Raw genomic sequence first — 16,675 nt, forward strand, 5'->3', positions numbered from 1 at the left:
CTAACTGTGATTACATGTAATTAAGGCATTTGATTAGGAACAACTCGTCATGGAAGGAAAAGGAGGACAATCCAAAACATGCTTGGAGGATGGCTTATTACCATTTATACCATTGTTGCTAAAACTGTGTGCCTAAATATGAATCTGTTATTAAAATAAAGCAAACCTTATATTTAGCTATTATTACGCCAAATAAAATGTAATTAGATTTATAAAAGGATGTAATTTTGCTTGTCAGTTTTCATAAGAGCACATGAAATGAAGAACAGAGAGGAAAGACCACTCAGGAGAAAAGAAAGACGACCAAGAGCAAGACTTGAGCGCAAACGTACCGCTGGGCTCGCATCTCTCGAGGGTCAAAGTTCATCAGAGCATCAGAGCATTCCACATCATCAGTTCCTTTCCCCCTCTTCCTCTCCCTCTTCTCCTCCCTGCGGAATATCTTCATCAAGTGTTTTTCTTGTTCAGATTGGATGGTCACTTGGCAGCCATAGGTGGGCCTTGAAACATCCTCGCTGATTTTTCGGCTGGAATCTGCAGAAGGAGGCTAATATTATCGGATATATTCATATTGTGCGTTTTCATGGGTGGGTAACATGCGGTTTTGTCTGTTGCATTGTGTCTCACTGCTATATCTGCCAGGGCTATCATTTTGAGTTGAGAAAGCTGAAAGTCATTAAAAAATATTTAAATAGGGTGCTCATGAAAGTAAAAAAATAACAGTTTTATTACCATGTAAATAACCTGATTGTGGCTGAGCCAGCGGTGGCACGTTTAGCAGGGAATCAACAATGGCTGTTCTTTGCTGCAAGAGCGTGGAGATCATTTCTAGACCTTCTGGGCCAAGCAGCTCAAATAACTAGAGATAGACAAGGACGGAAAGGGATGAATTAGTAAATGGAAGGTATAAACAGTCATATGACAGCAGTACTGGTGTGGTTATGTTGCTCAAGGCCACCTCAGCAGGAAGCAATTACAACTAATTTCGAGCAATTATTCAACAACAAAGTTAATGTATTATGTTCATTAATACAGCATCCTTAATTCATTTTCTACCGCTTATCCTCACAAGGGTCGCGGGGGTGCTGGAGCCCATTCCAGCTGTCTTCGGCCGAGAGGCGGGGTACACCCTAGACTGGTGGCCAGCCAATCACAGGGCACATATAGACAAACAACCATTCACACTCACATTCATACCTATGGACAATTTGGAGTCGCCAATTAACCTAGCATGTTTTTGGAATGTGGGAGGAAACCGGAGTACCCGGAGAAAACCCACGCATGCACGGGGAGAAAATGCAAACTCCACACAGAGATGGCCCGAGGGTGGAATTGAACTAGTTGTGTGGCCTGTGCGCTAACCACTCGTCCGCCGTGCAGCCCCCATCATTAATTGATGTTGGAAAAATAAGAACTTCCATAATGTATACCAGAGGTAGGGAACCTATGGCTCGGGAGCCAGGTAGGGCTCTTTTGATGACTGTATCTGGCTCTCAAGCATTTCTTACCACAATAAAAATGTATTTTTGCTAAAATTTTAAAGTAAACATCACAGAAATTACTGTTAAAAATAATATTAAAAATCAACAACTTTTTTATGCATTTTAATTTGTCCATCTATTTTCTACTGCAATAGGGCCGACCATATCTATCTTTCCTGATATTTTCCAGGTCAAACACCAAAACTCGATTATTACTGGGTAATGCTGTAGTCTACCTCGGTCATTGAGATTTCAACATGTAAATATAAACTTTTCTCCTTTAGTCAAATAGTCACCTAGCTAAAGCTGCAGAACCAAGCCTTCTGACGAAGATGGCCAAAAGAATGAAATATACTGAGTACGGTGCAAAATTATGCAGCAGCAGAAGTTGCATTAATGGCAACAAGTATTTGATTTATTATTAGACACTGCGCTGCTCACGAAAGTGTGCTGGCCACACCCCATTGACGTGCGGTAGTGTGCCTGGTCTACACAATTAGAGCCCATTATATCTAAAACTGTTGGTCTTACATAAAAATGCACACATTTTATTGCATTCAATGTTTAAAAAAATGTATATGGCTCTCACAGATACACATTTTAAAATATCTGCCCTTCATGGCTCTCTTAGCCAAAAAGGTTCCCGACCCCTGATGTATACTAATAGTAACACTGATGTATAGTGTAAATGTAAAATACAAATGAAGCTAAATTAATCACCGTGTACTTGAAGTGTTTAAAAAAAATGTTTCCCAAAACACGTACCTCATTCTGCAGCTCATCATTGCTTTTATCGGATGCCAACATCTCAAAAAGGGAAGTGCACAAATCCTCTGGGCAAGATGATATCATATTTCCTCCATTCAGATACTTCTCCACTTCTGTCCTTAGAACAGCTCCACACATAGAAGATCTTCCTGACGATGTCTCTCCCTCGTGGACAACATTCCTCTCACTTTGGTGGTTGTTTAGGAAGTTAGCAAAGTCCAAGCTCGCGTTCTGATCTTGGATGCTGAAGCAAGGCATTTCTTCCAAAGGTTCCAGTGTATAACAATCATGCGAGAAGGTAATGTTGCGTCCAAAGGTGGAACCCTGTTGAGGATTCTGACGGGAGTAATGAGATTGGATAAATTCCACAACTCTGGACTCCTCAAGATGAGACATCAACCGCGCCACACAAGAACAGGACGTTTCAGCGGCAGATGAAGGAAAAGGACCAAACATCTGTTTAATGGCCCGGGTCTCCTCGGTGCCCACATGGTTTTTGTTATAGAAGGTCTCAAACAGAAAGAGAGCAGCGTGTTCGATTGCCTCCTGACCATTTTCAGTCCCCACTGTGAAAGAGAAAGGACTTTCATACAACAATGTCACACTGAATATTTAAATCTCCGAAATATCCCAAACTCTATGTTTCAGCTTCCTGTCCAAGGAACTGCACAAGAGATTTAGCTATACTGGTAATCCAAGAAATGCTAAAAAGTTTATTACCGATCTGTTTGGCTGGGAGAAGAAGGCTCTTTAATTCTTGTTGAACAGCATTCTGCTTCACTTTGTCTTTGTCCTGCTGGTCAGTGCAGAAGTGGAGCAATTTTTTCCATGTAAGCCCTTCTCTCGCAAACAGCTCCTGTTTCTTCAGACGTTTAGTCTCAGGGATAAACAGAAGTACTTCTTAAAATAACAGCACATTTCTTCAAATGCTCATGAACTATATTAGCGCTTAAGGACATTTCAGTGCCATTATTTCTTGTTTTTTCAGTGTTGTTTGGTTCTAAGCACACCATAGCTGTTGCGTTTGTGGATATTTACTTCATACAAGTGACAGGAGGAAAAACTGAATAAATGAAGCAACAGGTATGAGTTGAGTTGAGTTTACTGTCACGAATAATCACGCTGTGTTCAAGCCGACCTCTTCCAATTATGCTTTCGTTTCTATCGCAGAATTTTTATGAGTCCGTTTTAACCGGACCAAACAACTGTGAACGCACCATTGCATCATCGTCATGAAACTTAGTCACTAAGCTCAAAATGAAACTTACTCAGTAAGATCAAAATGAAACTTACTCAGTGAACAATAAAGGCTACAGATGAATATGTTTTAATGGTACACTTACCTTGAGATCGCAAAGCTTCTCATTGAAATCTTCTTTCCGGGTGACATTAGAGAAAGAGCGTAAAGCTCCAGTCAACCTCGGAGGAGACATTATTCTCCGCCAATGTCTCCTATACTGACAAAACTAAACACAACAAGAGTATAGTCATTTTACCGATCGCGTGCCACTTTGAAAATATGAGTTTGAAACAAACATATCTGATAACAAATGTGTACTTAAAGCTGTCACTAGTACCATACTAACAAACATTCGTCACATGCTAACGTTAGCTTCCGAACCATTCCTTCGTCTGTGCTTCACTACAATATGCGATTATCCATTAAAACACTAACGTGACCGTTAACATAATGCACTTTTATTCATCACTTTCAATCTTAAAATTCAAACAATACCTTACAAAAGCCCTTCCATCATGGGCCGTCACGTTTATTAGTTGCTTCCGTACGGTAACATGTCAACAAAGTTGCGCGCCGCTAAAACTTGTGGGTTTTGTAGTTCTTATGATCTCGACTTCTTTATGGAAACTTACAAAAGAGACTACATTACCCATACGCCTACATACATTACGTCACCAGGCGCTCGACGTTTGTTGAAATCTGCTTCGCTGTCACAAAATGAAAAGTGAAAAAGAATGAGTAAAAACAGCTGTATAACATTGAAAAATAACAATAATACGATTTTAAAATGTCTATTTATGCGTATGTGTGATGTCACTAATTAGCCGATAGCAAGAGCAGACAACTAGCTCACAAGAAGTGATGTTTTTAAACAGTGTTACTATATTAAAAAAGTAGCTTTCAATCTGCATTAATTGATATTTCAAATCAAAATACCATGTAAACAGAATTAAGGTGTAACCCCTAGCCTTTAAAAAAAATATGTATATAATCATGCTGTTTCACGGTACGCCCTAAAGTCATATTTAGAAAATGTTATTTATAGAATTTTTGGCCTAAATTAAGTTAAAATTCTCAAGCATGAAACTGCTTAAACGAACTAAAACATTCAGAAGACACACTATATTGCGTAATATGAGTTGACTGCAGCAGTGTTATTTCAGGTCTATCAATCATTAAAAAAAAACATATTCAGGAGGTCAAAACCAGGTAGCAGTCTCAGTCGGGAAGTCCTCAAGACTTTTCGGTCTCCAGCCACCTCTTCCAGTGGGACATAATCCCGCCAATGTGTCCTAGGTCTGCTTCAGGTCCTTCTCCCAGCTGAGCATCCCCAGAACACTTCACCAAGGAGGCATCTGGCAGGCTCACCCCCTCCCTTCAGAACATATAGATGCAGGTCTAATATACAAAGTGGATCATAGACCTGCGGCCTTGTGTGTCCTGGTACCAATTGTGGACCTTGTGGACCTCCTTATATTTGAGGATGTTGTTTGTTTTGTACAAACAGTTGTTCACACAGAAATCCAATATCAGCCCACTACAGAACTGCAGCCCACTCATTTCGTTCTTGTATACACTGGAATTCATGTCCAGTGTTGGTCCTGGTTGAACCAGCTAGTTTGGTTTCCTGCTGCACCAGTCCATCAGCTGTGTATTCCTCCTCCTGTCCATCCTCAATACACCCAACATCACCAGAGAACATTTGTAGGTGCCACAATCCAGAAATTATTGTAAGGGATACAAGGTGAACTGAAATGGGGACAAGACAGTTCCTTGTGGTGCTCCATTATTACGGACCACAACAGGGTGCTCCCATGCACGTTTGACACGTAGTCATTAATCCAAGACCCCTCTCAAGCAGCTTCTTAGTGACTTGCTTTTCTTGAGTACCAGTACCAGATATAAGGTTTTTCCATACACCCCTACCCCAATACATTGTATGTAAGAGGAGTATGTGCTGAACTAGGAGCAATGCTGCAAGAAATGCCTTTATATATGGCGAGTGGGAATGAATCGCTATGTTATACACACACACACACACACATCCCTGAAGGACACAGCATGTACAAAACAATGCATCAGTTTGAGTTTTATCCATGTGAATTTCTCATGTTTGTCTTGTCATCCCAGATATTGCTGTAACCAACATGAACTGCATTACAAATGAATATTCTCCGGATGACATTACCATGGGCAAAGGCAAAGTAATCTGACCTAAAGCACAAAGGCAACCTGTACATTTTGGAGAAAAAATATTTTATGTTAACGGTGTCACTGTGCAAACATGTGGTTAGCACGTCTGCCAACAGACACATTTGTTACTAGTTGGACTAGTGAATGGTTAAATATGTGAGATTTATGCATTGGTTTACTAGTGTGCCATACGAAGTGCCATAAGACTCTGATGTAAGAAGAGTAATTCTACTAAATAGCCAACACTGCAGTAAGAAACGCATGCAGTTCCATGCTTAATTAGGTCTCATCTGCACAAGAGTACCTCAGTGTGCTCAGGAGATGTATTCTCTGCGGACCACAGCTAACACAAACTTAAACACAATTCACAAACAGTACTAAAATAACTTAAGAAAAGACAACAGTGTGTGTGTGTGTGTGTATGAGTTGGCTGTGGATGTGGGTTTAAGGTTAGGTGGGGGCTCAGACAAACACACAAAAGAGTTTACAATCACTCCCAGACATTTAGTAAATTTATAGTTCATTACAGTCAAAAAAGCAAACCCCAAGCGTGAGCGTATGAGACTAACATATGCTTTCCGGAAAGTGACTCACTTAAGATGTACGATGTGCCACGGGCTGCACTGTGGGAGAAAGTTTTCACCATGGACCTCGCTTCAAAATGCAAGGAATTAGGATGACTTTCTGCCTTCAGGGAAAAGCAAGCTTCCTAGGGTGTTGAGAAATCCTTTGACATAAGAAAATGTTGGGAGATGTAATTTTTTTTTTCTCACATTGTCCCAGAAATACTCCTTGGAGATGTATAGTGGGTGTGACATGTGTTTTTAATCCAGACCAATTCACTCATAGATGCACTAGAAGACACAAAACACCACCGGTCCTACATCTTAGTCACCAAATCTCTCGCTTGTCTGCTGTGAGTGCAGGTTTTTCTTTTAGTGTGCATACGTCTGTGTTTGAATGTCGCCATCTTGCTTCAGCTGGATTCTATTGACTAACAAGAAAAAAGAGGCGCTACATCACTTGTGTCGCTATTCCATTGGAATTTTGGTTGGAATTGCCTTCCTCTGTGCCATCACTGCTACCCTAACATAATAAAAAGAAAAAAAATTGAGGTAGTTGCAGGTTCTTCACACTCTATAATGGATATAAAATACTCAAAATGGTCAATACAAATTTAAAGTATATATACATACTGTTATTCATTCATTCATTTTCTACTGCTTATCCTCACAAGGGTCACGGGGGTGCTGGAGCCTATCCCAGCTGTCTTCGGGCGAGAGGCTGGGTACACCCTGGACTGGTCGCCAGCCAATCACAGGGCACATATAGGCAAACAACCATTCACACTCACATTTCATACCTATGGACGATTTGGAGTCGCCAATTAACCTAGCATGTTTTTGGAATGTGGGAGGAAACCGGAGTACCCGGAACTCCACACAGAGATGGCCGAGGGTGGAATTGAACCCGGGTCTCCTAGCTGTGAGGTGTGCGTGCTAACCACACGACCTCCATGCAGCCCACATACTGTAATGTCAATGTTAAAGTTTCCTGGGATAGGCTCCAGCATATACTATACCCAATGAGGACATGTGGTATCAAAAATTGACGAATGGAAATAGAAATCAAAATGTTAATTCTAACCAGGAGTCTCCCCAAATGTCAGCTAGGATAGGCTCCAGCATACCTGCGACCCTCATGAGGAAAAGCGGTAAAAAATGAATGAATAAATGTTAATTCTAACCAGGAGTCTCCCCAAATGTCAGCTAGGATAGGCTCCAGCATACCTGCGACCCTCATGAGGAAAAGCGGTAGAAAATGAATGAATAAATGTTAATTCTAACCAGGAGTCTCCCCAAATGTCAGCTAGGATAGGCTCCAGCATACCTGTGACCCTAGTGAGGACAAGTCGTATAGAAAATGGATGAAAGTTCCATCCATCCGTTCTTGTTTGATGCGGCTTATCCTCATTAGAATCGAGCGGGTGTGCTGGAGCCTATCCCAACTAAGAGGTGGTGTAGACTCTGGACTGGTCACCAATGGATGGATGTTAATTCTAAATATTATTAAATTGGTCGCCATGTTTTGATCTAATTACAAAATATGCAAATAGCCTAGTTCAGGGGTCAGCAACCTGCGGCTCCAGAGCCGCATGTGGCTCTTCAGACTCTTTATTGTGGCTCCCTTTGCGATGCTTGAATATTTTTAACACCCGAGTGGGGAAAATGCACGTCTTTTGTAATGAGTTTTAAAAAATCCAACTTTGTCTGAGACCATGAATGCATCCTGAGTGAGTTCTGACTGCTATCCAGTTCAGTACATGAAGAAAAACAAGTAATACTTACCTACAAATCTAAAAAATAAATTCGAGATAATTTAAAAACAGCGGTATGGGAACTTGTTTTTACGTTTACAGTAGTTTACACATCCATTTATGTAAGTTTATCTCCAATACTAGCAAGAGTACTCCAACTCGTCTTTTCTTATCTGAACTACTTTGATACCCCCAAATTCCCTCCAATGTTGTTTTAAACATACTATATGTTTTGCGGCTCCAGGCTATTTTTCTTCAGTGGGCATTGGGTAAAATGGCTCTTTTCATAGTAAAGGTTGCCGACCCCTGGCCTAGTTAATCTAGTTGATTTATTGTATGTAACATGGACGTAAAGGAAGTCGAACAGTAAACGTGTACTTCACAGAACATTTCTAATCAATGTCAGATTCAGCTAATTAAAATTCAGAACACCCACTGATTCCTAACAATGATAATTCACATAACTTTTAATAATTACGTGTACAGTACCTTCTTCCCCTCAACCTTTTCTTTGATTATCTTCACCCCCTTTTCTGCTGCCCAAGTTATTCAGCAGCACTGCACTTGGTATTTAGATAACCAATGTCAGATATATAGCAGTGGCCCCCTGTCTCATTAAGATCGAGGCGGCAGCATTGTTTGAACCTCTTCGTCAGTGCATAACACTAATTGGTAATCAGAGAGTGATGGGCCGAAGCATGCTCTCACCGGCTCTAAGACGTCCTTGCACCCCTGGATGCTGACCTATACAGTATGTCCACCACTACTAGGTAATATTCAGAATGAAGTTGAAAAGTAAAGAGTAATATTGCATGAATGAAGATGTTTCCAATAGCTAAAATATTTCCATTTTATTCTATTCACAATCAAGAATTTTGTACCTCATGCTAGTTCTGTCAGCAACAACAGCATAGATATGGCGACAACACTTACAATGTCCGCTCTAATTTGGATGGCTGTGTCTTCCAGCACAAGACGTGTTTTCCAGTACTCAGGTAAAAAAAATGCTGATAGCAAACAAGCGTCTTGTGGAGTCTTAGTAGTAAATTGAGAGCTAAGTATCCACTCTGTAAGTCTGCGAGATAAAAAGTTTTTCATGTTAGCTGGTACAACAATAAAATAGCTGTAGCTTGGTTAATATACAATTATTCATTCATTCATTTTCTACGCTTTTCCTTTTCACGCTTTTCGCGGGGGTTGCTGTCTTCGGGCGAGAGGCTGGGTACACCCTGGACTGGTCGCCAGCCAATCACATGGCACATATAGACAAACAACCATTCACACTCACATTCATACCTATGGACAATTTGGAGTCGCCAATTAACCTAGCATGTTTTTGGAATGTGGGAGGAAACCGGAGTACCCGGAGAAAACCCACGCATGTACGGGGAGAACATGCAAATTCCACACAGAGATGGCCGAGGGTGGAATTGAACCTGGGTCTCCTAGCTGTGAGGTCTGCACACTAACCACACGACCTCCATGCAGCCTACATACTGTAATTTCAATGTCAAAGTTTCCTGGGATAGGCTCCAGCATATACTATACCCAATGAGGACACCTAGTATCAAAAATTGACAGATGGAAATAGAAATCAAAATGTTAATTCTAACCAGGAGTCTCACCAAATGTCAGCTGGGATAGGCTCCAGCATACCTGCGACCCGAGTGAGGACAAGTCGTATAGAAAATGGCTGGAAGTTCCATCCATCCGTTCTTTCCGTCCAGAGTACCCGGAGAAAACCCACGCATGCACGGGGAGAACATGCAAATTCCACACAGAGAGGGGGGAATTGAACCCTGGTCTCCTAGCTGTGAGGTCTGCGCGCTAACCACTCGACCGCCATGCCGCCCTAATCTACAATTAAGTTGGCATTTTTTGTGAGGGCTATAGCATCTAAATAGATAGATTCCCATTATGTCATTTGTTAGCTAGCTCATATTAACTTATTAACTTGTTTTCTCAAGGTAAAATAAATAATAATAATAATGAATTTTATTTGTATAGCGCTTTTCAAAATACTCAAAGACACTTTACAGAATAATGGAGTTGAATAAAGCAAAATAAACAGAGTAAAAGACACACCAAAATACAACATTAATTCATTCATTCATTTTCTACCGCTTATCCTCACGAGGGTTGCGGGGGTGCTGGAGCCTATCCCAGCTGTCTTCGGGCAAGAGGCAGGGTACACCCTGGACCGGTCGCCAGCCAATCACAGGGCACATATAGACAAACAACCATTCACACTCACATTCATACCTATGGACAATTTGGAGTCCAAAATACAACATCCATTGGTTAATACATAGTTAAAACATGAGTAAAAGTGGGGCGGGGCACAGAATACACAGAAAAGGAAAGAAATATGTGTTCACGTTTCAAATGTGGTTTACAAAATGTTCTATTGCACAGCAGCACAAGTTGGTATCTGTTACACTTGAAGTTTAAGAGTTTAACTCTGGATATTGACTTGACCGGAGTAAAACCTTCTACTTCTTGGCCCACATGAACTCCTTTGTTATATATCGTATATCCAGTGTCAGATCCACATGCAAATGCCTGGGAAAAAAAAAAGGTGGAACCATCTTTTGTGCCGTATTTAGGAATTATCCTCACTGTTCCTTTATTTCTTTTCCTTTTGGAGGAGAGTGTATTTTTGTGTGTTCTGGGTTTCACCGCCATTAATCCCCCATGGCTGAGATAGCATTGCTTGTTGGATCACAGAGCTGTCATTGACTATTTATTTGTCGACCTCACAATTCAACTTTTCATGCAGCTCACAGGAGGGTGTCAGAGAGACTCGGGGCAATCAAAGCTTCCTTTCATTTCAGCTCCAGACTGGCCTTAGATCAGTTCTCCATCACTGTGGGGATGTTCTCCTTCACATCTAAATTGTATATCGTGATGCACCTATTGGTCTCTGATGGCCTCATTTTGGTGGTGTTTTTTTGGTTTATTCTCTCTAGTGATTGTGTGAATATGTTGAAACTTAACATGTTCTCAGGCCCTCAATAAAGACCTGATGTTTAAACATTTTTAAACATGCATAACCCCAAACCATGAGACTATTTTAAGCGGCAGTTCTGGTGAATTCCATGCCCAAGAGAATAAAGGCAGTGGTAGAAAACACTAAATAATCATACCAATGACACAGTTTGAATAAATGTAAATAAATAATTACATATAACAATAAAAATAAGTATCTTTGCATATCAAAATAATAGAAAAAAAAAATCAAAATGGCCCCTGCATGCTTGGAATTTTTTGAAACATTTTTGGACCCCCTTGGGTTAAGCTGTCAAACTCCATTCATGCGTCTCTCCTTTTATGCATATGACATCAGTTTTGTATGCTCCTCTTGTGTGTGACTTAGTATCTTTCAATCTTTCAAATAGTATTTAACACTAAGCCGCTAATCTACGCCGTCGTTTGCTAAATGTCAGTTAGCTATCATTTGAATGCAACATTGATTTTGGCAGCATTTATTCTTCATCTTCATATATTAAATAAATCCCAAGGGATCCTTCCTTTTTGATGCTGATGATTTGCAATGTGGTGGTTCACAGTGGAATGCCAACAAGAGGTGTCATCGCTCAGACAACCAGCAGATCAGTCATATCGTTTTTTGGCCTTACAGGACCTGACGCTTCACCGTGGCCTCTGGGGAGAATGCTATGGTTCAGTGAGCTTGGGTGCTTTAAACCATGCGATGGTTTTCAAATGGGTATACTTGAAGGTACTCCGGGGGGTAGTTGAGTTTTAAAAATGTATACAGTACAGTATATGCAGGTGCATCATAATATGATAATAATGTCTACAATATGGTGCAAAAGTAAATTGATTTCAGGTTTGATTTCATTGATTTTATACTGATACTGAGTTTGGGGGTTCGATTACTTCATTCTCTTTCGGCTTTTCTTTTCAGGGGTCTCCACAGCAAAACAACCGCCTCCATCCAACCCTGTTTTCTGCATCTTTCTCTCTCACACGACCCTCTTTGGTCTTCGTCTAAACGCAGCATCCTACTACCAATATAGTCACTATTTCTCCTCTGGACATGTCCGAACCATCTCAGTCAGGCCTCTCTGACTTTATCTCCAAGGCCTCTAACATGTAATGTACTTGTTCCTGATCCTATCCATCCTGGTCACTCCCAATGAGAACCTCAGCATCCTCATCTCTGCTACCTCCAGTTCTGCTTCCTGTCTTTTTCCTCAGTGGCACTGTCTCTAGACCAAACAAAATAATGCAACACACAAATGTAACAAATAAATCCGAGCTATTACTGTAATTACTATAATTACTATAATTCACCTAACCTGACAGATACATTAATAATGCTGGTATAACCTGCGCTTTCTTTCTATCTTTCTCACACTACCCTCTTTGGTCTTCCTCTAAATGCAGCATCCTTCTACCAATTTTTCACTATCTCTCCTCTGGACATGTCCGAACCATCTCAGTCTGGCCTCTCTGACTTTATCTCTAAGGCCTCTAACATGTAATGTCCCTCAGATGTACTTGTTCCTGATCCTATCCATCCTGGTCACTCCCAATGAGAACCTCAGCATCATCATCTCTGCTACCTCCAGTTCTGCTTCCTGTCTTTTTGATTACCTGCAAGCTATTATCAGCTACTGTATTATTATTTAGAAATTAAGAACAACATTGTTGAAATATTTTACTGTGTAGTGAATCTATAGAATATAACGGTTTTCACTTTGTCACTTTCAACTTCTTTTAAAACTAACTTTTCTTAATATTCTAATTTTCAAGATGCACCTGGACAATGGTCGAAAAAGCATTTTATAAATTTGCACCCTTGCAGTGATACAAACAATGCAGAATGTATTACAACAGAATGAATGTCCAAAAAAATCTAGACCAAAAAATGTAAATATATATATGTAACAAATCTATTAACAGAATGTTTATTATAATCCCAAAGGAGGATATGCTTTTCCCTGGAAAGAGCAGCAGGTAACCAAAGTACTGTCTGGGGGCCATTTGCAAGCCCCACAGCATATTCTTCATTAGCATGAAATTAAAGATGAGACGTCAGAATATCATGCTGATGTTTAGGGCCACACTGAAAATAGCAAAGAAGAAAAACAACAAGAAAAGCATTGCACAGCATGCATACGCTGACCTATTTGTGCTGAACTAATGTATTAAACCACCACAGCCACAGCTACTGTACGTAAACAGTATTTTTATGTTTGTGTGATAATTAATACACAAGTAGATGGAGGCTTGTTTATACTTTACACTAAAATACAATTACTCATGGTCTCTGTGGGTATTTCTATGCATTCCATGCAATCCATTCTCAGGGAAGAACTAAATTTGAAACACTTATATGTTAGGACTACGTTAAAAAGCCATAGCATTTCAGTATGTGGAATCAAACTATGGGATGGATTGAGTAGGATGAGCCAATTCAAGAAACAATACAAGCAGTTGATGTTTGCTAAATACAAGGATGAAGAGTCTTGAACCAGTCATGATGTGCTATACATATCACTATATTGACACTTACTATGGTACACATTATGTCATTGGATGGTCATATCATCTTGTACTTCAGTATGGGACAAAAAATAAAAAAAAAATCAAAATAAATAAATAAATAAATAAACTGTATTATGGAAAGCAGGAAGTGAACAAATGTAACAGTTACTGATTGTAAAAGTACCAGATGGAGGGGTAGGATTTAATAAGCTTTGCTTCTTCCTACTCCTTTTGGACATGTGGAACTGTGAACTGATTATGTGATGCATTCAATTGTAATCTGATGCATGTTCAAATGAAATAAAACCATTACCATTACCAAAGCCAAAGAAGACCATACATTATGAAAATTTGGAAACTCTTAGATGAGTCCGTGGAAAAAAAAAACATTCCATAGTGGGGGTACAGTACTTCCCTGCAAAAAAGATTGAGAAGCACAGCTTGAAACAGTAACTCCCAGCTTCCGACAGGGGGCGTGTCTACCCCACGGCCGCATCCAAACGCAGCTCTCCCGGAGGCAGAGGTGCTGAAGCGGCTCTGCTTTCCCATCCAGAAACAAAGCAACTTCTCTCTGCTGGCCCGGTGACTCCTAGCCGCTCATCTCCCGTTTGAGGTAAGCCAATTACTGCTAACTTTACATTTATTGTGCCATTGTTGATTGGCTGACTTGCTTTTGAAACAAGGCATAGAAATCGGGGACGTTTAACATGTATAAATATATTTCACACTAGTGAGACGCCAAAGTAATATTTTCGTGCAAGGTTGGGAGTTCATAGGGTCGTATCTTGACCTTTAATGTGCTTGTTTGACCTCTACTTAAAGGGGTATTCTTCATCTTTGGATCTGGAGGACAATGCTTACAAAAAAAAATGATCCGTAAGGCATTGAATATTTCATTTAAATCACATAATAAATGCTTGAAATCAACTTTACTGACTCCTCTAAAAAGCCTTTAGGCGAGTTATTGGAGTGATGCGTAATAAAGTAGAACATTGTGCACCGTTATGCATTTATAAGTCATATTTCCCAACATTAATAAGACAAATTGTAACTGTAGTGAAAATAATGACATTGTATGTTTACAATTTACTGCAATTTATACAATATGAGTATATATAATTCCATGTACTGTGAACAACGACATTGTAAGTATGGATAAATACATAAATAATAATGTACATGGTTATGGAAAGTTTTCTTCACCATTTTAAATAATTAAAATCGTATTAAATGGTCAGTGTTAAATGAAATACTTTAAAATAGTTTTCGATTGTAAAAAAAACTCCTGCTATAATCAGTACATTTTGTTTTAATTTAGTTTATGTACATTTTAAGTTATATAAGTACATTAATTCATGCATTTTCTTGAAAATAAAAGAGTAAACTCCCCGGAAATGGTAAAAAAAAAAAAAAAGGAAAGCCTCCTGCAAAAGCATACAAACCTCAAAGTGAAGCAACATGACGGACAATTAATTACAAAAAAAATTAATCGCACAGACACGTAAAATGACAGAGGTTATTCGTCATACCGACAGGCTGCTTCCAGGCTAAGCTTGAGTGACTCCGATCAAACAGCAATCTTGTCTTAATTCATTGACTGGCGCTCACTTGGATCCGACTCAGCGGCGACTCAAGCGAACCATGAGAACAATCTAGAGAAAACAGCCTTCGGGGAACGGAAGGGGGGTGGGGGTGAGCGGATGCGTGGAAGGGACAATGTCATCCGCGGAGATGTGTAAGCGAGAGTGTGAAGAGTGGCAAACGTGCTCTCGCTACTGTTATTATTATTATTATTATTATTAGCTGGACGCACGTCAGATGCTGTGCGCCAGTGCAGCATCAGCATCAGCACCAGCATCAGCATCAGCACCACGACAACCTCGACTGTCTCCAACTCTTCTAAATCAGACTCTGTCTCTCCCTAGATGGATTTCTTCAAACTCTCCCCTGCCTAACATGGATGCCCCTTCACGTCCTCCAGCATCTCCATCATCATCATCATCATCATCATCATCACCATCTCCTTCCTCAGCTGAGTCGGAGAGCAGTTCTATTTGCTTCTGCAGCCAAGCGGACAAGCAGCGCTTTTTTTTTTGCCTTATGGATATGAGGAAGCACTCGCCCAACCTGCCGGAGTGAAAGAAAAAAAAAAACACACATCTGGGAGATATACCGATTCAGGGAATAAACTAGTGTGCACCACGTAAGAACCATGAAGATTATCTCCTTGTTGGTATCTAACGGCAGATTGAGGTGCAGGCTCCTACTGCTGCTATTATACTGTGTGGGATATTCTCATGGCATGCCACACGTGTTGAGATTCGGTGAGTACATTTTTTTTATTTACTTTCTGATATCAACTATAAAGTTGTTTGTATCATGTTTGTATCACCGTCATACATTTGTTTGTCATTGTGACCACTTTGAGACTTTCTGAGAAAGTTGGTATTTTCAGTATTTGGGTGAAAGAGGGGTCTAAAGAGGGGGTGCAAAACATCATGATCCCTTAATGTTGTAGGCAGAAGTATGGAACCTGTTGCTGTTTAGGATTTTTAATATAAGCTGATCAAAGTTTCAATGTGTGTGTGTGTGTGTGTGTGGGTAAGAGGTCATCCATGTTTCGGTTTCATAAATAACTGTTGTTTTGTTGCTCTGTTGTTTATATTTATGTATTGTTTACAAACTAAGCTTGCATGCTAATCAAAGAGCTATGTTCGCACTGCAATTATTTTTTTTTTTTGTGAAAATTGACATTAGCTCATAGAATGCAATATATCCAGGAAGTGACGTGCATGCACACAAAACATGATCTCACACGCCGTGCGGTTATTTGCCGACATGGCCCCAATCCGTGGTCTCACTCCTGGCGCATTTGTGGCAATTTCAAGGGTTTTGTGCAGCTGGAGTTAACAAAATTATTAAAAAAGGAAGAGGGCATGGATTTTGGCTATGGCAGTTTGTAGGGAACTTGCTGTGACGTCTGCTTGTGGGTGAGGAGTCGGAACGCCAGGAGTGATGGGACACTGTCATGAGTAATCAGTTACAAAACATCTTCTCTTTGCCACAGAGCATTCATTCATTCATTCATTTTCTACTGCTTTTCCTCACGAAGGTCGCGGGGGGGGTGCTGGAGCCTATCCCAGCTGTCTTCGGGCGAGAGGC

At 40.3% G+C, this 16,675-nt stretch overlaps 2 protein-coding genes across 8 annotated transcripts in view; one reads left to right on the forward strand and one right to left on the reverse strand.

The window, feature by feature from the left end:
• Positions 1–4,049, reverse strand: part of ascc3 (activating signal cointegrator 1 complex subunit 3) — a 35,236-nt gene extending 31,187 nt beyond the window's left edge. Inside the window, exons 1-7 of one of the 2 annotated variants that reach the window (XM_078790856.1) lie at positions 3,985–4,049; positions 3,593–3,715; positions 2,970–3,126; positions 2,247–2,815; positions 733–859; positions 628–666; positions 333–534 (exon numbers count right to left, since the gene is read on the reverse strand). In XM_078790856.1, coding sequence (XP_078646982.1) covers positions 333–534; positions 628–666; positions 733–859; positions 2,247–2,815; positions 2,970–3,126; positions 3,593–3,682 — 1,184 coding nt within the window. In that variant the 5' untranslated portion in view covers positions 3,683–3,715; positions 3,985–4,049. The remainder of the gene's footprint in view (positions 1–332; positions 535–627; positions 667–732; positions 860–2,246; positions 2,816–2,969; positions 3,127–3,592; positions 3,716–3,984) is intronic. The other variant, XM_058053268.2, reaches the window with a different exon arrangement.
• Positions 4,050–13,985: 9,936 nt separating this feature from the next.
• grik2 (glutamate receptor, ionotropic, kainate 2) overlaps positions 13,986–16,675 on the forward strand; it is a 138,168-nt gene continuing 135,478 nt past the window's right edge. For all 6 annotated transcript variants that reach the window (XR_013627416.1, XM_058052758.2, XM_078790858.1 and 3 more), the window contains exons 1-2: positions 13,986–14,126; positions 15,439–15,837. Coding sequence is in view for 5 of the 6 variants with exons in the window: in XM_058052758.2 (XP_057908741.2) it covers positions 15,726–15,837 (112 nt within the window). In the remaining variant the exon portion in view is untranslated. The remainder of the gene's footprint in view (positions 14,127–15,438; positions 15,838–16,675) is intronic.

The sequence above is a fragment of the Doryrhamphus excisus genome, linkage group LG5, assembly GCF_037039965.1.
Source record: "Doryrhamphus excisus strain RoL-2023G ecotype Guam linkage group LG5, RoL_Dexc_Guam_v1.1, whole genome shotgun sequence".
NCBI lineage: Eukaryota > Metazoa > Chordata > Actinopteri > Syngnathiformes > Syngnathidae > Doryrhamphus > Doryrhamphus excisus.